Source organism: Lemur catta, chromosome 6 (genome assembly GCF_020740605.2).
Source record: "Lemur catta isolate mLemCat1 chromosome 6, mLemCat1.pri, whole genome shotgun sequence".
In the NCBI taxonomy this organism is placed as follows: Eukaryota; Metazoa; Chordata; class Mammalia; order Primates; family Lemuridae; genus Lemur; species Lemur catta.
In genome coordinates, this window is record NC_059133.1 from 12441439 (window position 1) to 12465184 (window position 23746).

General features: G+C 46.4%; 1 protein-coding gene across 2 annotated transcripts in view; it reads left to right on the forward strand.

The window, feature by feature from the left end:
• The window catches only part of LARGE1 (LARGE xylosyl- and glucuronyltransferase 1), a 446568-nt gene that overhangs the window by 6813 nt on the left and 416009 nt on the right, over positions 1–23746 (forward strand). The window contains exon 2 of one of the 2 annotated variants that reach the window (XM_045553007.1): positions 5589–5651. The exons of the other annotated variant lie outside the window; for it this stretch is intronic. Coding sequence (XP_045408963.1) covers positions 5614–5651 — 38 coding nt within the window. The 5' untranslated portion in view covers positions 5589–5613. The remainder of the gene's footprint in view (positions 1–5588; positions 5652–23746) is intronic. 2 annotated transcript variants of the gene reach the window in all.

Here is a 23746-nt window from a genome sequence, read left to right on the forward strand (position 1 = left end):
CCTGTGGCTTGTTTGGAAACCATGAACCATCCTCAAGCCGGGCCAGGAGTCCACGTCAGGGGCAGAACCGGGTTAAACGTGATCTGGAGAGACGCATGGAGAGAAAGGGAGAGAGAGAAGCCCCGAGGATGAGACCATGTCAGGAGCACAGTACAAAAATACAGGCCGTAATTGTCTAACCCCAGGACTGCAGGCTGTCTGCGCTTCCTGTTCTGGGAGTAGGAACAGGGGACATGTGGCCACAGGCCTCTGGGAAAAGTCTTGTTCTGTGGGCTTTGATTGGCCAGTTACATCCACGTTCCTTGTCCTGGTCTTGTCTCAGGAACAAGGTACGCAAGCTTCGAAAACCAGCCCTGTCCATCCACCCGCTCATCCATCCACCCATCCAGCATTTAAGTCATCATTCTATGCATGGTATTGGGGATAGCTTGGTGAACAGGGCACCATCCCTACCCCTGAGGAGCTCACAGTCTTGCCTGGAGATGTGTACGTGAGCATGCAATTTTGAAACAAGCAGAGGAAGACGTGGATGCTCAGCACTGCAGGGCCACCTGCACCTTGTCCTTGTAGCACCTGGCCCAGTGACGCCAGCACTGGTGTCTCTACTTCCCTGCTTGTCTTTACGCTTGGATCTGTATTGTGCGTTGGGGTATTTAATTATACTTAGTGTAGCACTTTATTGCATCTTTATTGTAACCCTACTGAGAATAGGGGCCTCCATGTCCTCCCTGGGATGGGACCCGGCTCAACTGTAGGCACTGGTGGGGACTCCAGGATTATCCAGGTAATCGGAGCCCCTTAAACCTGGAGGGCACTTAACAGTCATCAGTGATCTGAGGGGTCTTCGTGGCCTTCATAGCTCCCAGCTTCCTCCTCTCTGCCTCTCTCAGGGAAGCTCCCTCAGGGTAGGTTCTGGCGTGAGCCATTGCCAGGCAGGGCAAGAAGAAAGGGGACCCGCACCTCTCCCAGACAAGTTCATGTATGCTCATGACACCTCCGCACGCTTCACGTTCACCTGGATATTTGGGAGGCATTAGTTTTGCCAGATTAACAGATGTGGGATGCTGCATATTGACACTGCCTTCAATTAAGGCTATACTTAAACGTGAGCACGCCCCAAACACTTGGCTACCTTAAAACCCCAGGTTTCTCTTGGTGCCTTCAAGTTCAGGAACCATGATTTACAATCCTTGGAAAATAAAAGCACTCCTGCCTCCCTTTTATTTCTAGTAAAGTTCACTGGAGCTCAGAAGGATTCCCAGAAATGGGGGTGACATTGTTCAGGCATTGTCCTCTGTCCCATGCCTCCAATCCCCGTGGCGAGACAGGAGGCTGCTGGGCGAACTGCGAGGTCTGGGACCTCCTCTGCCAGCAAAGGAAGTAAGGTCACCAGCGTGATTGAGAGCTCTCTGTGGCAAGTGCTTTTCTCATGTTATTTTAATTGTCTGAATTACCTGATGAGGCTATGTTAATCTCCACTTTAGAAGAGAAGGAAGTGAGGCTTAAGGAGGTGGCATACCCAAGACCAAACAGCGACTGAGAGGCAGAGCTGAGACTTGAACCCTACTCTGTTGGCGCCTATGTTCCCGTTGGCCACGGTGCTGCGCAGAGAGGTGGGCACGGAGAATCCCTGCTGAGGCTTCATGTGAAGCCACTTTCTGGAACACATTCCCATGATCCTGGGCAACCTAGTTGACTTCTGTGCCTCGGTTATCTGTGAAATAGGATGATAATATTTTGTAGGATTAATAAGGATGAAAGGAGATTATTCAGGTAAAACCTGGCACGAGGTAAGCACGTGTTCTCTCTAGTAGGTTTATAGGTATAATAGTAACATTCATCATCAGTGTTGTTTTGCCTGTTTTTTATACCTGGTAACAATTTTGACCACCGGCTGCCCCTTCTTTGCTAATAGATTTGTTATGTTAGTGAAAACACAGCTCTCATCAAAAGAGCTTATAGTTTACAGCATCCAGCCCACAAACAGCATCACGCCAGCCCCTGAGGACATGTGACAGAGCTGGGATCTGAACCCACACTGCCTCTCCCAGGACCCAGGTGTCTGGCTGGCACCAAGCTGCTTTGTTGTGGTCCTGGTGACTGTGCTTGGCATTGGCAGTCACTGTGTCAGGTAGACCCGCTCTGAGTGAGTTCCCCGTCTGGTCGTGGAACCCCAGCACTGGACAAGACAAGACAAGACTGCAGTGTCGTTCAAGGCCAGGAGCCGTCTTGAGGCCACTGCCCAGTGATTACTGCAAATCCTCTTCCCTGGGAAGTTCCTCTGCACTGTTTGTGACGTTGTTTGGGTGTCACCTCCCAGCAAAGCCTTCCCTGATGACATGTACCCCTGCACCGCGGGCGCCCAGGCAGAGCGAGCAGAGTCTTCCTCTGCTCCCGTGCACTTTGTGCGAGCTTCTGCTGCAGCCTTCCCCACCATGTTTTCTTCTCAGGAGTTTCTGTGGCTCAACTGCTTCACTCGCTGTGAGCGCTTGAGGACAGAGGACTGTGTCTGCGTTAGAAACTGCTGGTTCTCACCCAAATCCAGTCCTCTTGTTCTGGGGGCACAGGAATGTTACCCTTCCCTGCCCCTGGGTACGGCCGCGTGGCTCCTTCTGGCCGAAGCGTGGTTAGCAGAAGTGAGTTACATAATCCCAGCTGGAGCGTTTATTTGCTGGTACAAGAGCTGGTGGGGCTGGATTGAAGTGCTGGGGGGCAGATCTGGGCGTGGCACCAAACATGAGGTAGGAGAGGTCTTCGGATTTGACAGCTGAGGATCCTCACGGCATTATCGAGAAGCCAGGCATGTCATTGTGTCCATTCTGCAGGTGAGGAGCCCGAGGCTTAGCAAGGTTAGTCATTGTCCACCGGATCCAAGCCTGGTCTGACTTGTTCTATGACCACATGCTGCTGTTCGCTGTTCCTGATTTCTCCTGTTGTTGCTGTTGATGTAGGTGAAGGAGTGTGTGTGTAGGTGTGTGGGCAGTAGGTGTGGGGGAACAGCCAGCAGAGTTGCAGGGCTTGGTCCCCTTTGTGGAGCAGGCGTTAGCGAAGGTTGACATCCTCAGCCCAGGTGGTGGCTGCACTCGGCCACCAGGTTACCAGAGGGAGAAATGAGTTAGCTGTTATCTCCTTGCAGATGTCAGTTTGCCTTTAACGCGCGGCTTTGTTGAGAATACCAAGATGGGGCTGTGCTTACTGACCTTTTCCTTGATGCACAGATGGGAATAAGGAGGGTGGAAGGAAAGGAGGAAATAGGAGACGGATCTGAGGCAGAGGCTGCCTAAGAGGCTTTGGAACCTTGTCTGCCCTGAGAGTTCAGGATGCAGGTTCTCTAGAGAGAGCGTCCAGGAGTGCAGGCCTCACACTCCAGGGCCCTTGCTGAGGGTGCGTGGGTACGAGCGTGTGGGTCACGGCCACGGCAGTGGTGCAGGAGGTCTGCAGAGAGGCCTCGGGCTGGCAGGGCCTCACAGGGTCCCCAGTGCAGGCTGCGGCTTGCAGGTGGATGTATCATTTCGGCTGTTGCTGGAGCTGTGACCTGGCCAAAGGAGGGTCAGGACAGTGGCCTGGTAATCTGGATGTGTTGGCTTTGTCCCCACTTTGCCCTGGTGAAACCACTGAGGTCCGGTTAGTGTGGACCAAGCACTTTCCTAAGTGTGGGCCACACATTCATCCTCAGAACGGCCCACTCTGAGGTGCAGTTCTGCATCCTAAACTGCTGGAGAGGTTGCCTGACTTTCTTTAGGCCTTGCTTTCTGTTTAGTAGAGAAACTGGTTTTGAACCAGGATATGGTGAGTTCCTGACTGCTAGAATTACTCCTCCAGGCACTTAACGTCTCTGGCCACAGCTTTATTTCTTCCTTTGAAAATGAAGACGGTGGAAGAAACAAACATCTATTTGAGCACTTACCATGTGCCAGGTCCTGTGTTTACATGGTGCACGGTACCTTATCTAAGCCTTGTTTCAAGCCTTGGCATTAGGTATCATTTTAATGATTTAAAACATAAGAAAAAACATTTGTAATTGTAAAATACATGTAACATAAGATTTACTGTCTCAGTGCACAGTCCGGCAGTGTTTAATGCGTTCACGTTGTCGTGCGGCCGATCTCCAGCACTCTTTTGATCTTGCAAAACCGGAATTCTGCACCCGTTAAACAATAACTGTTCCCTCCTGCCCCGGCCCCTGGCAACCAGCATTCTCTGTGGATTGGATGACTCTAGGTGCCTCGTGAGTGGAATCATGTTTGTCCTTTTGTGACTGGCTTGTTTCATGTACCATGACGTCCTCAAGGTTCATCCGTGATATAACACATGACAGCATTTCCTCCCTTTTTAAAGCTGAGTAGCATTCTATTGTATGCATACGCCACCCAGCACACGTGTTTGTTCATTCGTCTGTTGATAGGCATGTCCTTGATGAAACATCCATGATGGGTTGCTTCCACATTTTGCTCATTTTGTTGATTTTATTAATCAGTCGAGCACAAGGTCACAGCTGGATTTAAACCCGGGTTTCTATTTGATACTCAACTTCTGACTTCTTTTTGTTGACTTCTGACTTCTTTTTGTGTCTAAGGTTCCTCTAGCTCTAGGAGAAGATTTTTACATTAATGTGGCCTTTATTAAGCCTGAGACTGCTTTGGACCCACTGAGCAGGCACCTTTTTCTGAGTCCCTGCTCAGACAGCACTTCTCCCAGTGCTTGTGGGGACCCAGTTTATACCACCAGAGGCCACAGTGTCAAGTGAAGCCCTTTGGTTTGTGTCCTGTTGGTACCCATTATTTCTCCAAAGTGTACTTTCTTTATTTATGGAATCTGCTTCCAAAGCTCCTGTCTTTGTTTTCACATTTTAAAAATGACTATCTTAAGAGCCTCTCCGAAATTAGCAAGTATAGCAATACGTTATTATCATGATACAGGTTTGAGTTTGCAAGGTTAGCTCCCTTGGGGCTGCTCGTTTTTTCTCAAGCCCAGGTCCGATAAGTGGATAGCAGTGATGGGTTTTATGGTGTCAAAGGTGAGATCTCTTGTGTGAGATGCCAGAGATGCTGTCTGATTCAATCGATCATCATTTTCTATTTAAGCATTTTGTTTATCTAGGAGAGCATTAATTACTAATTGCTAACATTTACCTATAAATAACTCTAAGAACAATTTCAATAAGTATTTCCTTAGTGCTTTTCCTAGGAAACTTACTGCAGTTGAACACACGATTTAGCTGTGTCTTTTTCTAACTGCATGATTTCTTAGAGTTGAATGTCTACCGGGAATATTTATTGCCCACATCTTTTGAATTGTGGCCTTTTGGGGCTTCCACACCAGTTAGGTATCAAAAGCTCATAATGGATTTTCTCCTGCCCTTGAGGAGAATATATTCCTTTTGGCTTCCAGCTTAGAATAAAAGAGGCAAGTGAGCTCCCACAGGCCACTGTGCTGTCTGCCCCATGAACCTTGACTTCGAGATGTTATTTTAGCTTTTTCTGCTTGCTTTTGGCAAAACAAAAGTTGAGGGAAGGGGGATAAAAAAAGATAATGACAGATGTGCTCATCTGACAGCTAACCTTCAAGGGGCCTTGTCTGTTTTTCAGAACCTACATTAGGAAACACATTCAGATGCGTCAGCCATTTGTAGAGCGCCTGTCGTGTGCCAGGTAAGACATGAAGCATTTTCAAAGCTTTGCATTAAATACTCGCAGAAATCTTTGCCAGTTGCCATTTTTCATCTGGGAGATCGTGCTGAAGTAACTTGCCTAACGCAGCTAAAAGTAGAAGCCCCAGCTTAGGGCTGGCACCGTCCTCCTCTAAGTTTAGGGATCTGTTGTGGTTCTTCCAACGAAGGAGATGTGGTGGCTTCTTCCTGGGGACCTGGGAATGGTTTCCAATTCGGAGTTCTGGTGCGATTTTCTCTCTGCTGTGTTCCCTTCGCTGGTGACCAGTAGATCTCTCTGTTTGTGACTCCTAGTAGCCGGGGAAACCTGGAGGCTTCATTTCAGCCTCTTAATTCGGACCTCACTGAGGCTCCGAGGAGGAAGTGGCTGCTTAGACCTGCCACCCAGCTTGTTCTGTAGGAATGGTTCCAGCCCTCTTCCGTGGAGGGCTGCGTGGCTGTCCGGGTGGAGGACATTTCCAGAGGAGGCCACCTGGGAGCCGGTCTAGATGGAGCAGCGATTCAGCACTCCGGTTGGACTCTGCACATGAGCATCCTGGAATGTTTTCAGTGGCAGTCTGGCACGCCGCTCTCTTCCACTGCCCCCCACCCCCCCATCCCCCTCTTCTGAGGTCAGAGGCCATTTTTTGTGCATATTCATCACCCAGGTGGCAGCACAGGGCTGGGTGCCCGGGAGGCCTACAGTAAGCGGCACGTCTCAGAATGCCAAGACTCGAACCCAACTCCATCACTGACTATGTGTGTTCTTTTAGCCCTTTGTGCTTCAATTTCCTTGTCTAAAAAAAGGGGGTGAGGGAGGGGATGACAGTCATCCCCCATGGTGTCACGGCAAGGACTCAGTGGGCAAAAATGTGTCACGAGGGCAGATATTTTTGTTTCATTCACTATTGTATCCTGAGGTTGGTGCTCCATAACGGTTCACTGAATGGCTGAGTAAGCGAGAAACCCCCTCTCTAAGCCCCATTTGTCCCACTTTGGAAAATAAGAGGATGGTGGTCACCTGTGGTTCTCATGGTGGGAGGGCTGCCGAGGGATTCCTTGGGGGCCGTTCCCAAAAGCACAGGGAGGACCAAGCCCTGCCCCTGACATTCTGACTCCTGCCGTCTTGACTGGAGCTTGGCACGTGCGTTCTGAAAACCAGGGCCCAGGGGATCAGGGTGCACAGCCTTGAGGAATGACTGGCCCTTAGTCCTCTCAGGCCTCTGGCCTGATTATTTCTGTGATGGGCAGGTAGGGGGCAGACGGTTAGGGTCCTCTCAGTTTCCTACTCCACCCCGCCGGTCCTTCAAGGCCCAGCTTAAACATTACCTTCTCCAGAAAGATTTCCCGAGCCTCCCAGGCTAGAAAGCACCCCTCTCTGCTGAGTGTCCTGTGGCCCCAAGTCTTAGCTTTTGCAGTATCCCTACCAGGGCATCGTAACAGCCGCGTTCAACATGGTACCCAGACGGCACCGTCCCCAGGCTCTTATATCTAGTTGCTGTGTTGTATATATTTAAATATGTCACCAATGAATTTATGAATCACTATTTCCAAAGCTAACTTCCTTGGTTTTATAAGTAGCAACTGCTCCCCCAAGATTCCTTCTGTTCTTATTCAGACCAGTAACACTGGACGTCTTTGTTAGATTGGATTTTTTTTTTAAATAAACTAGAGACACTTGGGGAGAAAAAAGTGATTTACTCTTCCTTTGTAATTAGCCTCGATGATTAGATGATCTTTTCCATTATGTTTTATTTTTACTTTCCTGGAACTTATCAAGTGGCCTCTTTTCTATGAAGGTTACCCTTCAAGTGAGTAAGGGAGCTTGATTAGAGCACTGGGGGATTTACTTTGTATTTTTAAAAAATCAGACTCATGGTGGAGAGGGCTGATGTGAGCAGATGGGGAAAGGTCAACCCTGCAGCTATAAAAAGGGGCCTCAGAGCTGAGAAACTGAAACCGATGCTCCCAGGAAGGACAAGTTTTTTTTATTGTTTTTTTTTTTTTTTTTGCCGTCAACTGCTAGAGTAATTAATAGTCACTTTTATTTTAGAATTTGTTTTATATTTCACAAAGCTTCCTGAACCATCCTTCATGGCTTGTCTTCTGTGCCCAGGACAAGGTCCTGTATTTTATTTTATTTTTAAAGCACATTAATAATTGCATCCATCAACTCTGACTTTGCAGTATGCTAGGTACTTAAATGTGATACTCATTTTATTTTATGTTTTTGATATAAATAGAGTTTGGGGTCAGTTCTAGAGTACCTTGGGAGACTTCTTAATCCCCGAGAGGCAGCTTGTCTTATTTGGCATCTGAAAGGACTGCCCCGTGGGGCCGGTCTGGGCATCTGGCCGGCAGTGGCCTGCCCAGGAGGGCCTCAGCTGGGACCTGCTGAGAGCAGTTTCACTTTCACACTTGCTTTCTCTTGTGCACAGCTGAACTGTGTTCTTGGGGATCCCTAGTGTGTTGAGAACAAAGAGCAGAAGAAAGACCGTGCATCCTTCTCTCCATCCATCCATCCAGTGAATATTTATTCAGGGCCTGCCCTGAGGCAGGTTCTAGGAATGCGGCAGAGGGCAAACAGACGCCGTCCTGTCCTCCTGGCTTGCTTTTGGCACTAAGCTCTTTTCAACTCAGCACACGTGGGAAAGGAACTGGTACTTTTTTAGGTCCTTGCTATCCTAGGAATATGTAGGCATCCCGCAACTCTTTGTAGAGTAGGTATTACTAGGGGTTTATATACTATTAATACATATAAACATCACACCGGTATGGTGGTGTTTTGCATAACAGTTAAAGCTATGAACTTATGCAGCCCTGGTTTGAAAATAAGCTCTGCGTTTTACCGTTTATGGGATGTTGCATAAGGGACTTAAATGTTCATGGCCTGATGTTCTCTTCTGTGAAACGAGGCTAATGGCTAGACCTCTTGGGAGGTTACCACTTAGCAGGTCGGTATGGATACACAAACATTGTAAACCTGTGTATGGTGGGAAAGTTCTTTCTGGTTTCAGAGTTCACACTTTCGCCCATGTGTCTGGAGTTGTTTCAGGATTCAGTCCTGCACAGAGAGGCCTTATATCCAGTTCCTTCTAGAAAAGGAAGCTTGTGGCAGGGAAACTGGAGACCCGGCTTCTACCTGGTTCTACCATCGATCAGATCCTATGGTCTCGGACAAGTGCCTCGACCTCTCCACTCCTTAGCTGTCTCGTTTCTGAAATGAGACAGTGGTGCATCTCCTTGGATGGCTTTGTTCCGGCCACCCTCTTCATTTCTGTCAAGACTTTAAGTTTCACATGGTGGAGGACTTGTCTGGCCACCTCACTTATCACTGCCACCCTTGCCTGGCACTCCCAATTCCCTGTACTCTCCTCCGCTTTTTCTTTATTTCCACAGCACTTATCACCGTCTAACAGACTGTACGATTTCGTCTTTTATTTATTGTGTTTGTTTTTTATAAACAAAACGAATGTTACCTTCGCTGGAATGTAACCTCATTAAGGGATAGGATCTTTTTTTTTTTTTTTATCTTGCACCCAGACCCCGTTGAAATTGTCTGATACAAACAGGTATTATGAATGAGTGAACAAGTTACTGAGAAAAATAAAGAAAAAAGAAAAAAACAGACCAGCAGCTTCCGCCTGCTGTCAGCTTAGAGCTGGCAGCTCGGATAGCTAGGCCTGGCGCTCTCTAACTGACGATAAATACTCGCGCCGAATACTGACATGGGGCAGGGTCACTCTATATTGGTGATAGAACGGGACAAAAACAAGACCACTTCGTAATCAGCCCTGAGCACAGATAAAAACAAGAACATTGCAATCCACCAGAACTACCGCATATTCCCTGCTCTCAGCTCACACAAATGACTATTTCTTTACCAGTGACAGCTTTAGCCCTGCCCTGTTCCTCTTGCCTCTTAGATAAAAATTAAGAAGATACTTGGTCATAGAATTCCTGCTCTGTGACAGTGTCTGATCCAGAGTCAAACTACACTCCCTTGAACCCTCCCCTAAATCACTGAACGCAGTCCTGATGTCTGACGGGCTCCTCCTGACATCCTCTCCCTGAGACATCTATGGTCTCCCTGGTACAGCATCTCCCTTGCCGCAGTGAGCCAATCAGCCCAACTTTGACTGCAGGTGTGTTCCTGGCAGCCTCTGACTGGAGCCTGTGGCATTGTCTCATGGTGCATAAAGCCTTGTAACAGGCATCACTATAAAAACGGGCAGGTTATTGTTATTAGCTGAATGACATTGAACAGATGTGTACACAGTTTAATTGGAGAGCGAAGTCATACATACACTTGGTGGTTGTTGAAACAAACATGGGTGTGATAGAAGACAAAAATGCAAGGGTTGGGGGCTCTGAGCCTGGGGGTGTGGAAGTCAGGGAAGAGAAAGCCTCGCAGGCTGGGTGGTGAGAGGAGAAGGTGGGGCTGTCAGAGACACGGGGATCTTGAGGACAGCGCTGGTTTTGGAGTCAAGAGACCCAAGATCTTATCCAGGTTTTATGACATAGGACCTCTTAACAACTCCAGCAGTTAGATTTTTAATATGTATAAAAGGTCAATAATCTCTCCTCCGTATCTCACATAGTAGTTACCTTATGTGAAAACACCTTAGAAACACTCATGTGCTGTAGAAGTATAACGCCTTGCTCTAATCGTGGAGAGAAAAAAATAACATGCTATTTCAAGGTATTTCACTCATAAGCCAGGTGCTAAATGATCCCTCTCTGTCTTCTACCACCCAAACTTTAGAAAGGAGTGTTGCCATAGGAACCTTGTCATTATCATTCAGCAGATGTAGACTTGCTCGGGGGTATATTTTTTAGAGACCCTTTAGGTTACTTGTAGAGTCTCGGGAGCAGGAGTGTGGTGGGGGGCGCATACGAGAGGCAGGGGTGAATTATAATAAGGAGCGGGGCCAGGAGGACCCCTTCCCCCCCCAGGTGAGGGGCCCAGGATCCAGCTGCTGCCGTTATACCACCTGCCCTATCCCCCCAACTCTGAGTCAGACTTCGTTGTTCAAGGATTTAAATTGGAAAATGTATTAGCCAGATTATCCATCCAAATAAGGTTATAAAGTCTACCTGTATTAAAGGGGGGAAGATTTCCTTCTGTGGAATTTCAGGTCCTAATAATAACAACAGCAATAACGATAATACCACTATCTGTCATTTCCTGGATGTTTGATACATGCAGGACACTGTACTCAGCTTTTGTGTGCGGTACCTCATTTGTTGTCCTTGCAACAAATTTTTCGTCATCCCCCTTTGCAAATGAGGCAGCAGAGACAGAATCTGAATTACCCACCCACAGTCACCAACCAGCCGGTCTCCCAGCCCAGAGCTGAACTCTAAGTCCTTCTGACCTCAAGTGGTGACGTCTTAAGACTCTGCTCTCTGGATTCCTTACAGATGATCCCAGGATATGAGAGCTGTTGTCTGGGACACCCGTCTTTTGGATGGGAAATGGAGGTTGGAAGAGGCGAAGTCCCTGCTTGAAGGCCACAGTGGTGAGGTCGGAGTCAGGGCTTGTATCTGCTGATCCTCAGTCCAGAGACTTAACAGACTTTTCTCCCGATAGATTTAAATATGTGTGGCTGTGGTCGGTGGCGGTTTCTGCGACAGAGGTATGGTCCTCTTTTGACTTTTTTTTGACCAGGACCTCAGGCTACAGAGCTTTACTGCCTGGGCGCCCATCATACCTCTGCCTCTTTCCAGCCCTGTGACCTGGACTTGTTGCTTAATCTCTTTGTGCCCTCTTGCTTCCTCATGTGGAAAATGTACCTGCAGCACAGTGGTGTAATAAGAACTAGAGGAATTAATATATTTAAGACTCTCAGCCTGATGCCTCGTCCAGGCAGTATCTGGAAGTGTGACCGGTTAATAATATATTCCATCCCTTGTTTGAAGGTTGTGGTCCTAATCTGAGTCTGTTCCAGTACGCTGGGCTCCTGCCCTTGCCCCTCAGGACTTGCATCCTCCAGGTACGTGGACGCTAGTGAAGTTACAGTGAATTTGGTGGGGTGGAGAGGCACTGATTCTCCACCCCAGAGAATCTGCTTACCAAATACAAGCCACATTTGCTTACGAAGCCCAGCCAGGTGGCTGAGATGTGAAGTGGGCCTGTGTGTCTGTTGGGCCTGGAGTTGAGGGGTAAGTTTATTTTAATGCAGTGTCCCATCCCAGGGTGATTCAGGGAGGCAGAAGTGTTGCCAGTGATGGGACTGATGACATACCATCGTCCCTAGACCAAAAGTGGCACAAGGAGATAGAGGTTATATCCTGCTCATCTTTCTGTGCCTGGTCCCTGGGACGGAGCAGATGTCTGCTGAGAGAATGGGCCACGAGCTGTCCTCAGTGATAGGTGCAGATGAAGAACATGGAAGCAGAGGGAGTGAGCAGGTGGCGTGGAGTGGAGGAGAAAGGAATTTGCCTTCATCGTGCAGTTAGCCTTTTTAATCCTTCCAGAAGTCCTAGGAAGTAGTGAATATGGTCCTCTAATTCAGAGGCCAGAAGAGTCATCTCAGAAGAGTCATTTGCCCAGTGCTAGTGAGGGATGCTTTAAAGTCCCTCTGGGATGAAATGAAGGGACTTGTCTTGAGTAATTAACTGAATACCAGTTTATTCAGAATGACGGGTCTTTAACTGGGGGGTAGGCATGCCTTGGGGAAACTACCAGGATTTTTGGGCCTAGTTCCCAGCATTGTGCAAGGATTGTGGGCCATCTTTGTCTCAACGTAGCTTTAGGAATAGGCTCCTTCCCTTTTTTGGCAAAGGCAGAATTTGAGTCCAGAGGTGAGGGCTCCTGGCATGGGAGCAGGTTATGCTGGGCATCTTTCCTTCTTTTCATTAATGGTGGAGGGAATGACTCCTACTCAGAGTATTTCAAGGGCCAGTGAGGGTAGGTGGGGAGAGGAGTAGAGGTACTGGCCGAGAGCTCCTAACTCCTGTCCTTGTCACCCTGCTGCCTCCTTGGGCCTGTGAGCCTGGTTTAAAAACCACTTACCCGCCATCTTGTTCTCATCCTTCTACACGGTGCATGCTGCATGTAACTGTGTTGGTGGTGTAGAACACTGGGGTGGGTGAGATACGTTGGGTGGGAGATTTTCAATTAGTCTTTTCCTGATCAACACTTCCTCGTCTCTATTCTGAGCTTTCACAGCAGAGGACCACATCAGCAGCATCATTCTAGTAATGGGAAAAAACACCAAACCTACAGAGGACTTTAAATATGTTGTCTGCTTTAGTTTTGATGGCTCCTGTCTCTGGCTTCTTGCGTGGAGCTGTTAATTGACTGTAGGGAGTCGCTGCTTTTCACATAGTGAGCTGGTCCTGAAGCAGAATGGCCACATTGATCGCTTTGGGGCCCTTACGACTCGGGCAACATTCACACAGGCTGTCAGTTTAGTACCCAGCAGTTAGCATTCGTGGGGGTGGCAGCAATTGCCGGTTTGATTTTTGATCGGGGGCTGTGGCTTATACTTAAGCTATTTGGAGGGAGGAGAAAACTGACGATGATGAATGAGCAAGTTAAGGCGGTAAAAGATGGAGCCGTGCTGGGTCTTAGGCAGTTGTTTAAAAAACAAGACAGAATGTGAAATGGTGAAAAACAGGCATTGTTTGGCTTTTCCTAGTTTATAATGGGAGAAGAAAGGTGTTTGGGATTTTCAGGGGACTTGCGTGTATTGCACGGTGCACCTGGTGGAGGGGTTGTGCGGGTCAGTTGTAGTCTGCCTCGGAAGCCGGCTGATCTGACAGCACTGCTTATTTATTCAGCAACTATTTCTCGTTCACCTGCTGTATATGAAGCTCTTCTGGACACATGTCTTCTGACTTGTTAGAATTTAAACTATATTCACTATTGTTGACATGTGAGGCATATCTTACGGCATTCTGAATTTTTTTTTAAATTAGTAATCTTATGTTGTCAGATGAAAAGTTTTGGAACAATGATAGAGTTTCCTGCAATTGGGGTAAAAATAGGAAGATATAACTTTATATATTTGTATATGCATGAAATGTTTTGGAAGATGGCTAAGAAGCTGAAAAATAATTGTTCTAATAAAGAAAGCATTAATCAAGGGCTGCCAGCATCACCAGAGAGAAAGAACCAGATGTCGCATGCTGACTGGTGGAACTTGAATCTGCTCCAGCCCCTAGACCCAGCTATGAAATCACAGGAGACCTGGAGGCCAGAGGCACCTGTTAAATGACAGACAGAAAGGCAGTCATGAAGAGTCAGGCAGTGGAAAACTCTATCGGAAAACAACTCCGCTCTTCACGTAAATTGCAAGGAGGAAAAATGATGGAGACAGTGGCTTGTGCAGGTCGGATGGTGTTAAGGAATTAATGTTATTTTTTTTTTCTTGGTGTGGCAATGAAATTGAGATTTAGGTTTTCAAAATATTTATCTAAAAGGCAAAGATTTTGAAGTATTTATGACCAAGACGATAATATATGGGGGATTTGCTTCAAACTATTCGGTGGGGTTGGGGGAGTCGGTGGCTAAGGTGAATGAGCTAAGGGTAGGGCAGAGGTGAAACATGATTGGCTATGATGTGATAATTGTTGACAATAGGTCATGGATATATAGGGACTCTCTTCTTTTGAATAGGTTTAACATTTTTCGTAATAAGATTTTAAAATAATGATCTAGCCTATTTCTTAGCCTCTCCCTGTAGGCAGGCATTGTAAGGTCCATTATAAGTAACATCTGGAAATGTTTCAGCTTGGTGTGATATTGGAACGATGGTCTAGTTCCCTAAGGCCGTGCCCTGAACCGCCAGGATTCTGAGTTCCCCAGGGCCTGGGGGAGGTGAGGGAGAGAGACCCAGGTAGGTGGGACTTCAGAATCCTGCAGGTGCACTTCAGTCACGGCCACTTCACTTGTGTGTTTTAGATCTTGGAGTTTCCCCATAAGATTGTGTTTGGGACCAAAAAGGGGGTTTGCTGTTTAAAAAAAAGTTTGGAAACTACCCTCTTATTTTATAAACAAGTAAAACTAAAGCCCACAGAGGAAAGGGCTTACAGCAGGTTCATACAGCAGGCATGTTGCCAACCCCCAGACCACTGGCGTTGTTCTTTGTACTACTCAGTCGTGCTCATTCCCGAATCGCTACTCTTGCACGGGGTTCCCGAGGAAGGTAGAGCACCTGCATTCTGGTTTCCAGTACTTCCTCATCCCCCTAAGTGGAAGCTGTACTGAAATCATTTTCTTCAAAGCGCCCAGGGGAGAGCCCCATTGGAGATGCACTGTCTGCGCGCTGCAAGCTCCCTGCTTGCTCTTTTGCTAAACTCCTGGCTGAGCACCTGTGCCAGGGAGTGTTGTAGCAGGAGGAAGACATTGAATTTGGGAGCCTAACAGTCTCGTTGGGACTCTACCTGGGCTGGAAAGCCTGTATATTGAACACTTAATCATTTTTAATACTTCTTTCACCTGCTGCTCACTTTATTTGCCTTCAATAAAACCAAGAAGCCTTGGAGGGTCTCCAGAGATCCTATCTTTCAGGGCCAGGGACACCATACAGCACAACTCTAATCCAAGGTTGCAAGTCTGTTTCTGTAAATTGGAGGGTTTCCCTCGCTTATCCAGATAGCTGCCTGGGAAAGGAGGGGGATGGGTAAGCTAGAAGCAGGAGGGAGGGTGCTGGGAACAGACTGGGAGCTGAGTTGCGAATGCATTCTCTTGGGGTCATGTCAGACCAGTGGCCCTTAAACTCATTTTACTGCACCAGAACCTGCAGGATAAGGCTTACTTTCATCAGGAACATTGTGGTAGAGATTTGGCCAGGTTTGGGCAGTGGTGGGAGCTCTGGGGAGGGTAGTGGTGGTGGGCTTGGGTGCAATTTGAACAAGCCCCATATTCAAACTGAGGTCCTCCTGTGACTTCACCACTCTTTCTCCCTCAACCTCTGTTGAGCTGTCTTTTTAGTTTCTTAGTTTGACCTTTCAAACAAGACTGGTGTTATGGAGAATTCTTAGAACTGAGCTCAGGACTCCATCCATTGGAGGCATCACTAATAATTTTAATCTTTAATGAGCACCTACTGTATACTGCAACTCTGGGTTACAGGGATGCCTAAGATCTAGTCCTCACTTAACGGTACACAGTCTAATGATACAATGAAAAGCAACACATAAGAGATTAATTTTATTGAGCTTTTGCTCCCGGCTAGGCACCATGCTAATGTTTTACCTTTCTTTGGTTGTTTAGTCCTTGCAACAGCCATGAAGGAGGATTACCATTAATAATCCCATTTTACGGATGGAGCACTGAGGCTCAGAGATGATGTAACTTGCGTGAGGTCATAGAGGTAGTAGTGAGTGCTGGAGACATGATTTTGATACTAGGCAGCTGTCTGCAAAGTGCTCCTTAGCACCATGACTGCCTTCCACGGTGGAGGGGACAGGCTCACGACCCATTGCAGTGTAGTGAACACAGCCATGGAGATACACGTGCACACAGAGGCTGTGGAGAAGGGGAGTGGACCCCTCATGGGAGGGAAGATAGAAAGGAAGCTCAGAGAAGACTTCACAGGAGAGGAGACGCCATGCTGGGAGGATGAAAAGGAGTCTACTGGGCAGGCTGTGAGTGTGGAAATTCAGGGGCGAATGAGCATCATGTTCTGGATCCTGGAGGCACGAAACAGATGCCCTCCTTGGAGGATGGCAGGTGCTTTGCTTGTGCTGGGATAGGCAGTGTGAGCGAGAGAGACAGAGCAATAGGCCACATGCTGGAGAAATTCTCAAGGGTCACATCTCAGCCGTCTTCCAGTTCAGTAGCCACTAGCTACCTGTGGCTACTTTAAATGAGTTAAAATTAAGTAAATTAAAAATCCAGTTCCTCCATTGCAATAGCCTCATTAGGCAAGTGGCCACTGTGTGGGAGAGCGTAGATGTGGATGGAGCATGTGCATCGTTGCGGAAAGTTCTGCTGGGCAGCACCGGGCTGAATATTTCCTTGTTGGACACACGTCCGTCAGGATGCACCTGGTGTTTCATGGCACACCTGTGTGTGTCAGGCTTCAGAGGGGTTGCTTTGGTGTGGTGGAAGAGTGTGCTAGCTGCCTGGGCCCACCGTGGAGGGCTTGGGGAGATGGTATGTGTAGCTAGAGGAGAAGCAGTTGCTGAAGATATGAATATTGGTAAGTTTTTTTTTTTATTAGCACTGCTCATATCAATATATAAAAATCCCAAGAAATATGTCATTTCCCCTCTAAGCCAGCAGAGCTACTGGTTTCATTAAAAAGGCAACGGCACATCTATTTTTAATTTTATTTTTTATTAAAAATCACCCTACTGCTTGAGATTCTAATCTCTAACTGAATAATAGGTGTCATTTTGGAGTTGCAAATAGCCAGCGCAATAGCGTGCACTGAAGGTGCTTAATAAATAGGATTCGGTGCTTTACATTATTGTAGGGACAAAAACGGGTCAAAAAGCTTTTCCTTTTTACTTCTGAGTACAATATTCTGACTTTCCAGATGGTGAGGAACCATTTAGAGCTACACAGGGATTTCGATTTTGATAACAGTAACCTTGTTTAATTTTACCAACTTTCTATTTTGTAAAAGGAACATGGCTTTCTCTGAAGTCCTGTAGGCAGTCTTGAATATTTTAGACTGTTATCTGTGACCAAGAGATTCAGCTTGGAGGACCGTTTGTGATTCACTTGTATATTTTAAAACAGTTTGCCACTATTTTTAGAGTACTTGGTCCTGGAAGATTTGTGTTTGAGTACTAATTTTGTCTCTTAGTGTCTGTGTGACTTTGGGCAAGTCGCTTAGCCTGTACTGGGCATCTCTTGGTTTTCTAAGTTAGTATGTATTCACTGCGCTTAGTTTTCCTCGAGGGACCGATGCTCATACTCACCCTTTAGCCTGTGGACTTCAGTGAAAATGATACCGTATAGGGCTTCAGGGTGAGACATATGACTCAGCTTATTCCTGACCATAGTGACTGGCTTAGGGGTGGGCACATGACCTTGTCAGAGCCAGTATGAAGTGATGAGAGGTACCTGTTTTTTTTCCACTGGCCTTGAACCTTAGAGGGTGTACCTGCACCCATCCCAGCTACATCCAACCTAGCGACTGTCTCACCACTGCCTGGCATCTGAGAATGAAGTCAGTGTGGGTAAGAGCAGAGCTGAGAGATGGAAAGAGTCCAGGCCATCTTCTGGACCCAGATCAAACCTTGCCCGAGGGTGGATCTACCCCTGGACCTTACAGACTACAAACCATTCTAAGTCCTTTATCTTGCCTAGACTAGTTTGAGTTAGTTTTTCTGTCATTTCTTTTGGAAAGCCCTCTTATAAACTCTGTAAAACTTTTTTTTGCACATTTGTAAGAGGAACAAAGTGGGAGTAGCAGCACAGATGCCCCGTGACTTACTATAGGGCTACATCCTGACAAACCCACCGTTTTTTTAAGTTGAAATTATCCTAAGTTGAACATTTGCATTTAATACACTTAACCTACCAAACATCATAACTTAGCCTAGCATACCTTAACTGTGCTCAGAACACTTTCATTAGCTTACAGTTTGGCAAAATCGTCTAACCCAAAGCCTATTTTATAATAAAGTGTTGAATATCTTTATGTGATTTATTGAATACTGTACTGAAAGTGAAAAACAGAGTGGTTGTATGGGTCCGTAGAGTGTGGTTTCTACTGAATGCCTGCAGCCTTATAAGTTGAACCATTGCAAGCAGGCAACTGTCTGTATTTGCCTGTTACCTGGGGCTCTGTGAAGATGAAGGAAGGTAATCAGTCCAAAAGCATTTTAACAATGATAACATATTAAATATTTGCAAAGGGAAAGATGGTAGAATTTTTGAGACTAAGTTTTGACTTTTCTTGTTAGCAAGGAAGCAACAACTTGGTTTCACAGATCAAAGCTGATAGAAGAAATTAAACTGTATCACACTCTCAGTATTTTGCCAGAGTGAGTTGGTCTCCAAAAATTGTTTTAAATGAACATATATATAAAAGAAATTCTCAAAGATGGGAAGTAAAACTCCAGTAGGAATCCTTATTTATTCTTAGAACCATTTTTGGTTTTTTGAGCTAGATATGATTTTGGTGTGGCTTCTGTTAATTTTCCTAGATTTTTTAAGTGGGGAATGTGTATTTTCTTTGAAGGGGGTGCCTATTTGGTGCTGTGCTAGCTGTTTTGCATATTTCTAAGTCAAATAATTTTATGTTTATGTATGAAGTAGGATAAAATCCCAAACCTGTTTAGTATGGATGTGTGTTTCCTGCATATGCATCTTCCTGTGTTGGTTTGCATCGTCTCTTACCTTCCTCAATTCAGAGGCATTTTAGAGGCGTTTTCTCTAATGATTTGGATCGTGGATCATTTCATAATGATTCCATAATCCATAAGTGAATGGGATCAGCCGAGTTTTATATTTTGTGCAGCAGAAAGTGCCTGGGCTCCGAGGTTGAATGGACCTGAGTTTGAAACCAGGAGCCCACATGCCCTGCGTCTGGGTGACCTCATGGGGAGGGCCACGGTCTCTGTAGCGGGTGCCTTGTGTGAGGGTTCAGTGAGGTGTGACGTATGTGAAAGTGCCTCATACCTAGTAGGTAGTCAGTAATCACTTCCCTTATTTTTTTTAATTCGTGTAAATGTGTTATCATAAGACAAGTAAGTCTGGCTCTAGGGAAATTAAGAATTTTTATTAAAGAATCAATTGGTCCCCATAGCATTTGTATTTTAATTTTTCAGGCCACTAAATTTTATTCTCACAGATGTTCTGTTTTTGTGATCTGTACAAGTTGTGGGGGAATGGGAATGTTCTCTGTTGGCATGCTAAAACACGGCCATTTATTTTCGTTTGTTCACCATGTGTATTTGCGTATGTGTACACACACACACACACACACACACACACACACACAGTGGGAACCTTCTCTGCCAGATGTTGAGAAAACCTCTCTTTTTCCTCTCCTAAGTCGTTTCTTGGCTTCTTGGTAGGTATGGACTGGGCTGTTTCTGAAGCTACTGTTGAGGTGAAAGTAGTATGTTTTCCGTCAGAAACTCTGCGTTCACTCCCTCTCTTGGCATGGATTTTTCTGTCATGGGAGTAGGCCATTCCTTTCATTTTTTCCTTCCCTGATACAATTAAAAAACACAGAGAGCCGTCACGGGGAAGATGGACTGGATTAATTCTGCAACCACCACCAGGGAGACCCAGGAGCCCTTGAGGGAGTCAGGGCGGTGGACAGCAACTCAGGAAGAGCTTCCAGCAGCTGGAGCTCCCTGGTGGGATGGGCTGTTCCAGAAGCAGTTGATATCTGCCACAGGTGTTTCATTAGAGGCCCAGGCACAATTTTTAAAACAGCATTGTTTGAGATCCTAGTGGTTCTATGAGTCACTGAAAATTGGGCAGAGGAGATTGCAGCAGCCATAGTCCCCACAGAGAATGTTAGGGGGACCTTGAAGTTTAGACCAGGTGTTAAGAGATAATAACGGAGTAATGGCCAAGAGCAACTGTGGATCAGTCTGTCTTTGTATAGCCCAGAGCTAAGAATGGCTTTTACATTTCTAAAGAGTCCAAAAAAAAAAAAAATTAAAAGAAGGATACTGTTTCGTGGCACGTGAAAATTACATGAAATCTAGATTTCGCTGTCCATAGATAAAGTTTTCTCGGGACACAACCATACCCGTTTATTTCCTGTCGTCTGTGGTTGCTTTCCCACTGCAGTGGTAGCGTATTGCTGCAGAGATGGCATGGCCTGCAGAGCGGAAACAGTTACCGTCTGACCTTGCACACAAAACGTTTGCTGAGCCCTGTTCTAGAGTTTCCCGAACCTTCCCACCCTGGAGCCTTGTGGAAAAGGATAACGTCTGTTCCGCACACTGGGATGAGTGGGAGGTGCCCTGCTGGCCCAGGACTGAAGGCACCGCTTGCACGCACCTGAGGCTCGTTTGTGCCACAGCCGCCAGGAGGTTCTCGTTCAGAGACTCCCGGCCACAGCTTGAGTCCCGGCCACGTGGACACTCTCGCCAGGGTCAGCGCTTCTTCTGAGGCTTCTCGACCATGTCGCCTGGACTCAGATGTTCACAGTCATCTGCACAACTGACTCTCACAAAGGTTTTTACAGTTTACAAACACTCTTCACTTGTGCTGCTGTCTTTTTCTCTTTGTTCTCAGTCTCTGTTTGGGACTATGTTTGTCTTTCACAATCCATTGGGTCCTTGTCTCTCTTTCTGCATTTGAAGGTGCTAGGCAAGTATGAAAGAGTGTGTTGTTAAAAAATTCATAATGTTGAGGAGACAGGATATATATATATGTATATATATATATGGGATGGAGGGTATTACAGAGACCCTGTGCCTTTGCCATGACGGTTACAATCATGGGGTGTAGCCTTGGGATAGGGGGTTGGAGAAGATGGGGCTGGATCTTATACATGTGGAGTGAAGTCAGGGTGAAGCCAAGCTCGTACTCCCCCTGCGGGGGTTCTAGCTACAGTCTCTATGGTGCTTGGTTTTAGTGTAGTTACTGTTCTGGGATTCATGGTGGGGAGATTCGTGTCTCCCTTTTTGTCCTCAGTGTGTTCATGGCAGACTGCTGTTACCTGAGCTGCTTCATTGAGTCTCTGTTTCTTGCGATCACACTGTAATGACAGCTGGTACGTACAGTGTTCCAGGCCTTGTCCTCACACGTTACATGGAGTCATTCATTTTTTTTCCAGCGAGGTAGATAACTACTATCATCCCTATTTTACGGATGAGGAACCTGAGACACGGAAAGGTTAAGTTACTGGTCCAGGCCACCAGCTAGGAGGTAAGAGGTCTGAGGTTTGAACCTAGCTGGTTTGATTCTGAGGTTCATACTTTTCACTCGCTTGGTTTGTACTTGAAACCAAAGTGTGCAGCTGAGACACCTGGCCAAAGAACTTGGTGGGACCAGAGGGAACGTTGAATTGTAGGTGAGTGACAAATCTGGGTAGGTGGGGCTGGGCCTGGTCTGGTGCAGGAGCTGTGGAGGTGGCCAGGGTTCAGGATGTGCAAGAAGGAGCAAATGGACGGAAGGAAACATACAACAAGGGTGGTACTTGGTCCTGTTGGCCAAAGGGAACCTTCCATTTTCCCAGCGGGGACTGTGAGTGGGGAGACTAACATGTAGTTGGCACCACTGTGTGCCAGGCATTTGTTAATTGTACTTAATCCTCCTAATTCTGCAAGCAGGTGGCCTTGTCCCCATTTTACGTAGGTGCCACTGTGCTCTGAGAGGTAGAGACCTCTGCCCAGGATCACCTGGTGAGTAGGGGCCAAGGCCAGGATTTGAACTTTTGAACCATCTGCTTCCATTGTCTTTCTGTTTCATCACACCACCTCTGCGGGAAGCAGGCGGAAGTGAACTCCATACTGGTCACTGTCAGCCTTTCCTGGTCATGGATCTTTTTGGAAGGATGTTGAAATGTGGCCTCTTCCTCAAAAGTGTGCGTTTGTGCATACACATGCACACAGAGAGTTCTGCATGCAAAATCAGGGGCTTTACCAAAGCCCCTCTATGGGTCCAGAGCCCTGTTTTTGACCTTGCAAAGTCAGGTTGGTGCACGGCTGATAACAGCTGAGAGGAAGAGGAATGGAGTGATTGCTGACTGCTGGCCTCATCCAGATCTTTCTCACAGGTAAGCAGTGACTTTGCTCCTCCAGGAGTTAGCATCACTTGAGTTCCTAATGTGTGTTAGTTCCCGGGGGCCAAGAGCCCACATGCTGGGTTTCATTTCAGGGTCCCTATGCTGTAGGGGCTGTAATTTTCTTTATTTTAAAGATGATAAAATGAACCTTGAAGTTTGAGGGATTTATCCACGCCAGGTGAACTGCAGAACCTGGCTTCTGACTTAGCTCTTAGTTATAATGGCTTTCAAAGTAGTCAGGCCACAGTTAGTGCCAGCGTGTCTTTTGCATGAATAAATGAGTGCTGGTAGATGGTGCCAAGCTCTCAAATGTCATTTCTCACCTGCCTCTGTTAGGCAGCTGAGATCTCCCAGCCTGGGGAATGCTGTTGAATTTCTTGTTTTATCCTGAATACCATCCACTGCATTAATTAACGTGGCTGTGAAAGCACCTCACACTCTTGGAGGGTCATAGAACTGTGAAGTCCTCGCAGCCTCTGTTGCAGGCAGCAGTGCAGTTAATCCCTGCTGAGACAGTGCCAAGCCGTCCAGTGGGTTGAAAATCATAAGAGATTTGCATGGACTTGCCTGCTATTGCAAACCCCAAAGTGCAGAATTGTAAATGAAAGGACACTTAAAGATGTCACGTATTGCGTGAATGCTTCTCTAGCAGTAAAATATTATACCAACATAAAGCCCTTATGAATGTGTAATAATAATTTCCACATAAGCACCAGCTATAAAGTGAAATTCAGCTCGATCCAGTTTTGCAAGAATCTTCCCTGGTGGAGAGTGCTAGCCATTGTATGAATTCTCATCTGGGTGAAGACAAACAAAATCTATTTCCCTGAGCGTGGTTGTTCTTTGAAATAGCTTTGGCCTCAAACTTTAGAGGGAAAATTATCCTGCATAGGGAATGCTAACTGTGCATAGGAAATGGCTAACAACACCATAGCTTTGTTGCTGAGCATATTAACATGATAGAAACTTCTATTCTGGGTCTGGGGTTTATGATTTCTCCCTGTTTGATGTTTTCACGTACTTAAAGATAAGTGAAATGAATGAGCAGCACTTGTTGTTCCCCAGCACTTTTCCCTCGGAATATTCACTTTTATAGTTTGGCTTTTTAAAAGAAAACTTCCTTTGGCTTCAATATTGATAGTAAAAACTATAGAATAGAATGAGAAAAAATAAATCACTCTTATTCCCACTACTCTCTAGTTATTTCTGAAGGTTAGTATTTCATATTTACTTGGCTGTGGTTATTCTTCCCCATTTGTCTGAAAGCTCCCCTAGAGAAGATGCTCTGTGTCTTATGGTCACTGTAGCATACCTATGTGACCATAGGTAGATGCTAAATAAGTATTTGTTGAATGAGTGACAGGTTCGTAGGGGGTGGTGCAAGGAGTCAGGCTGGATCATGTTGAATCACAGCTTCACCTCTTAGTGGCTGAGT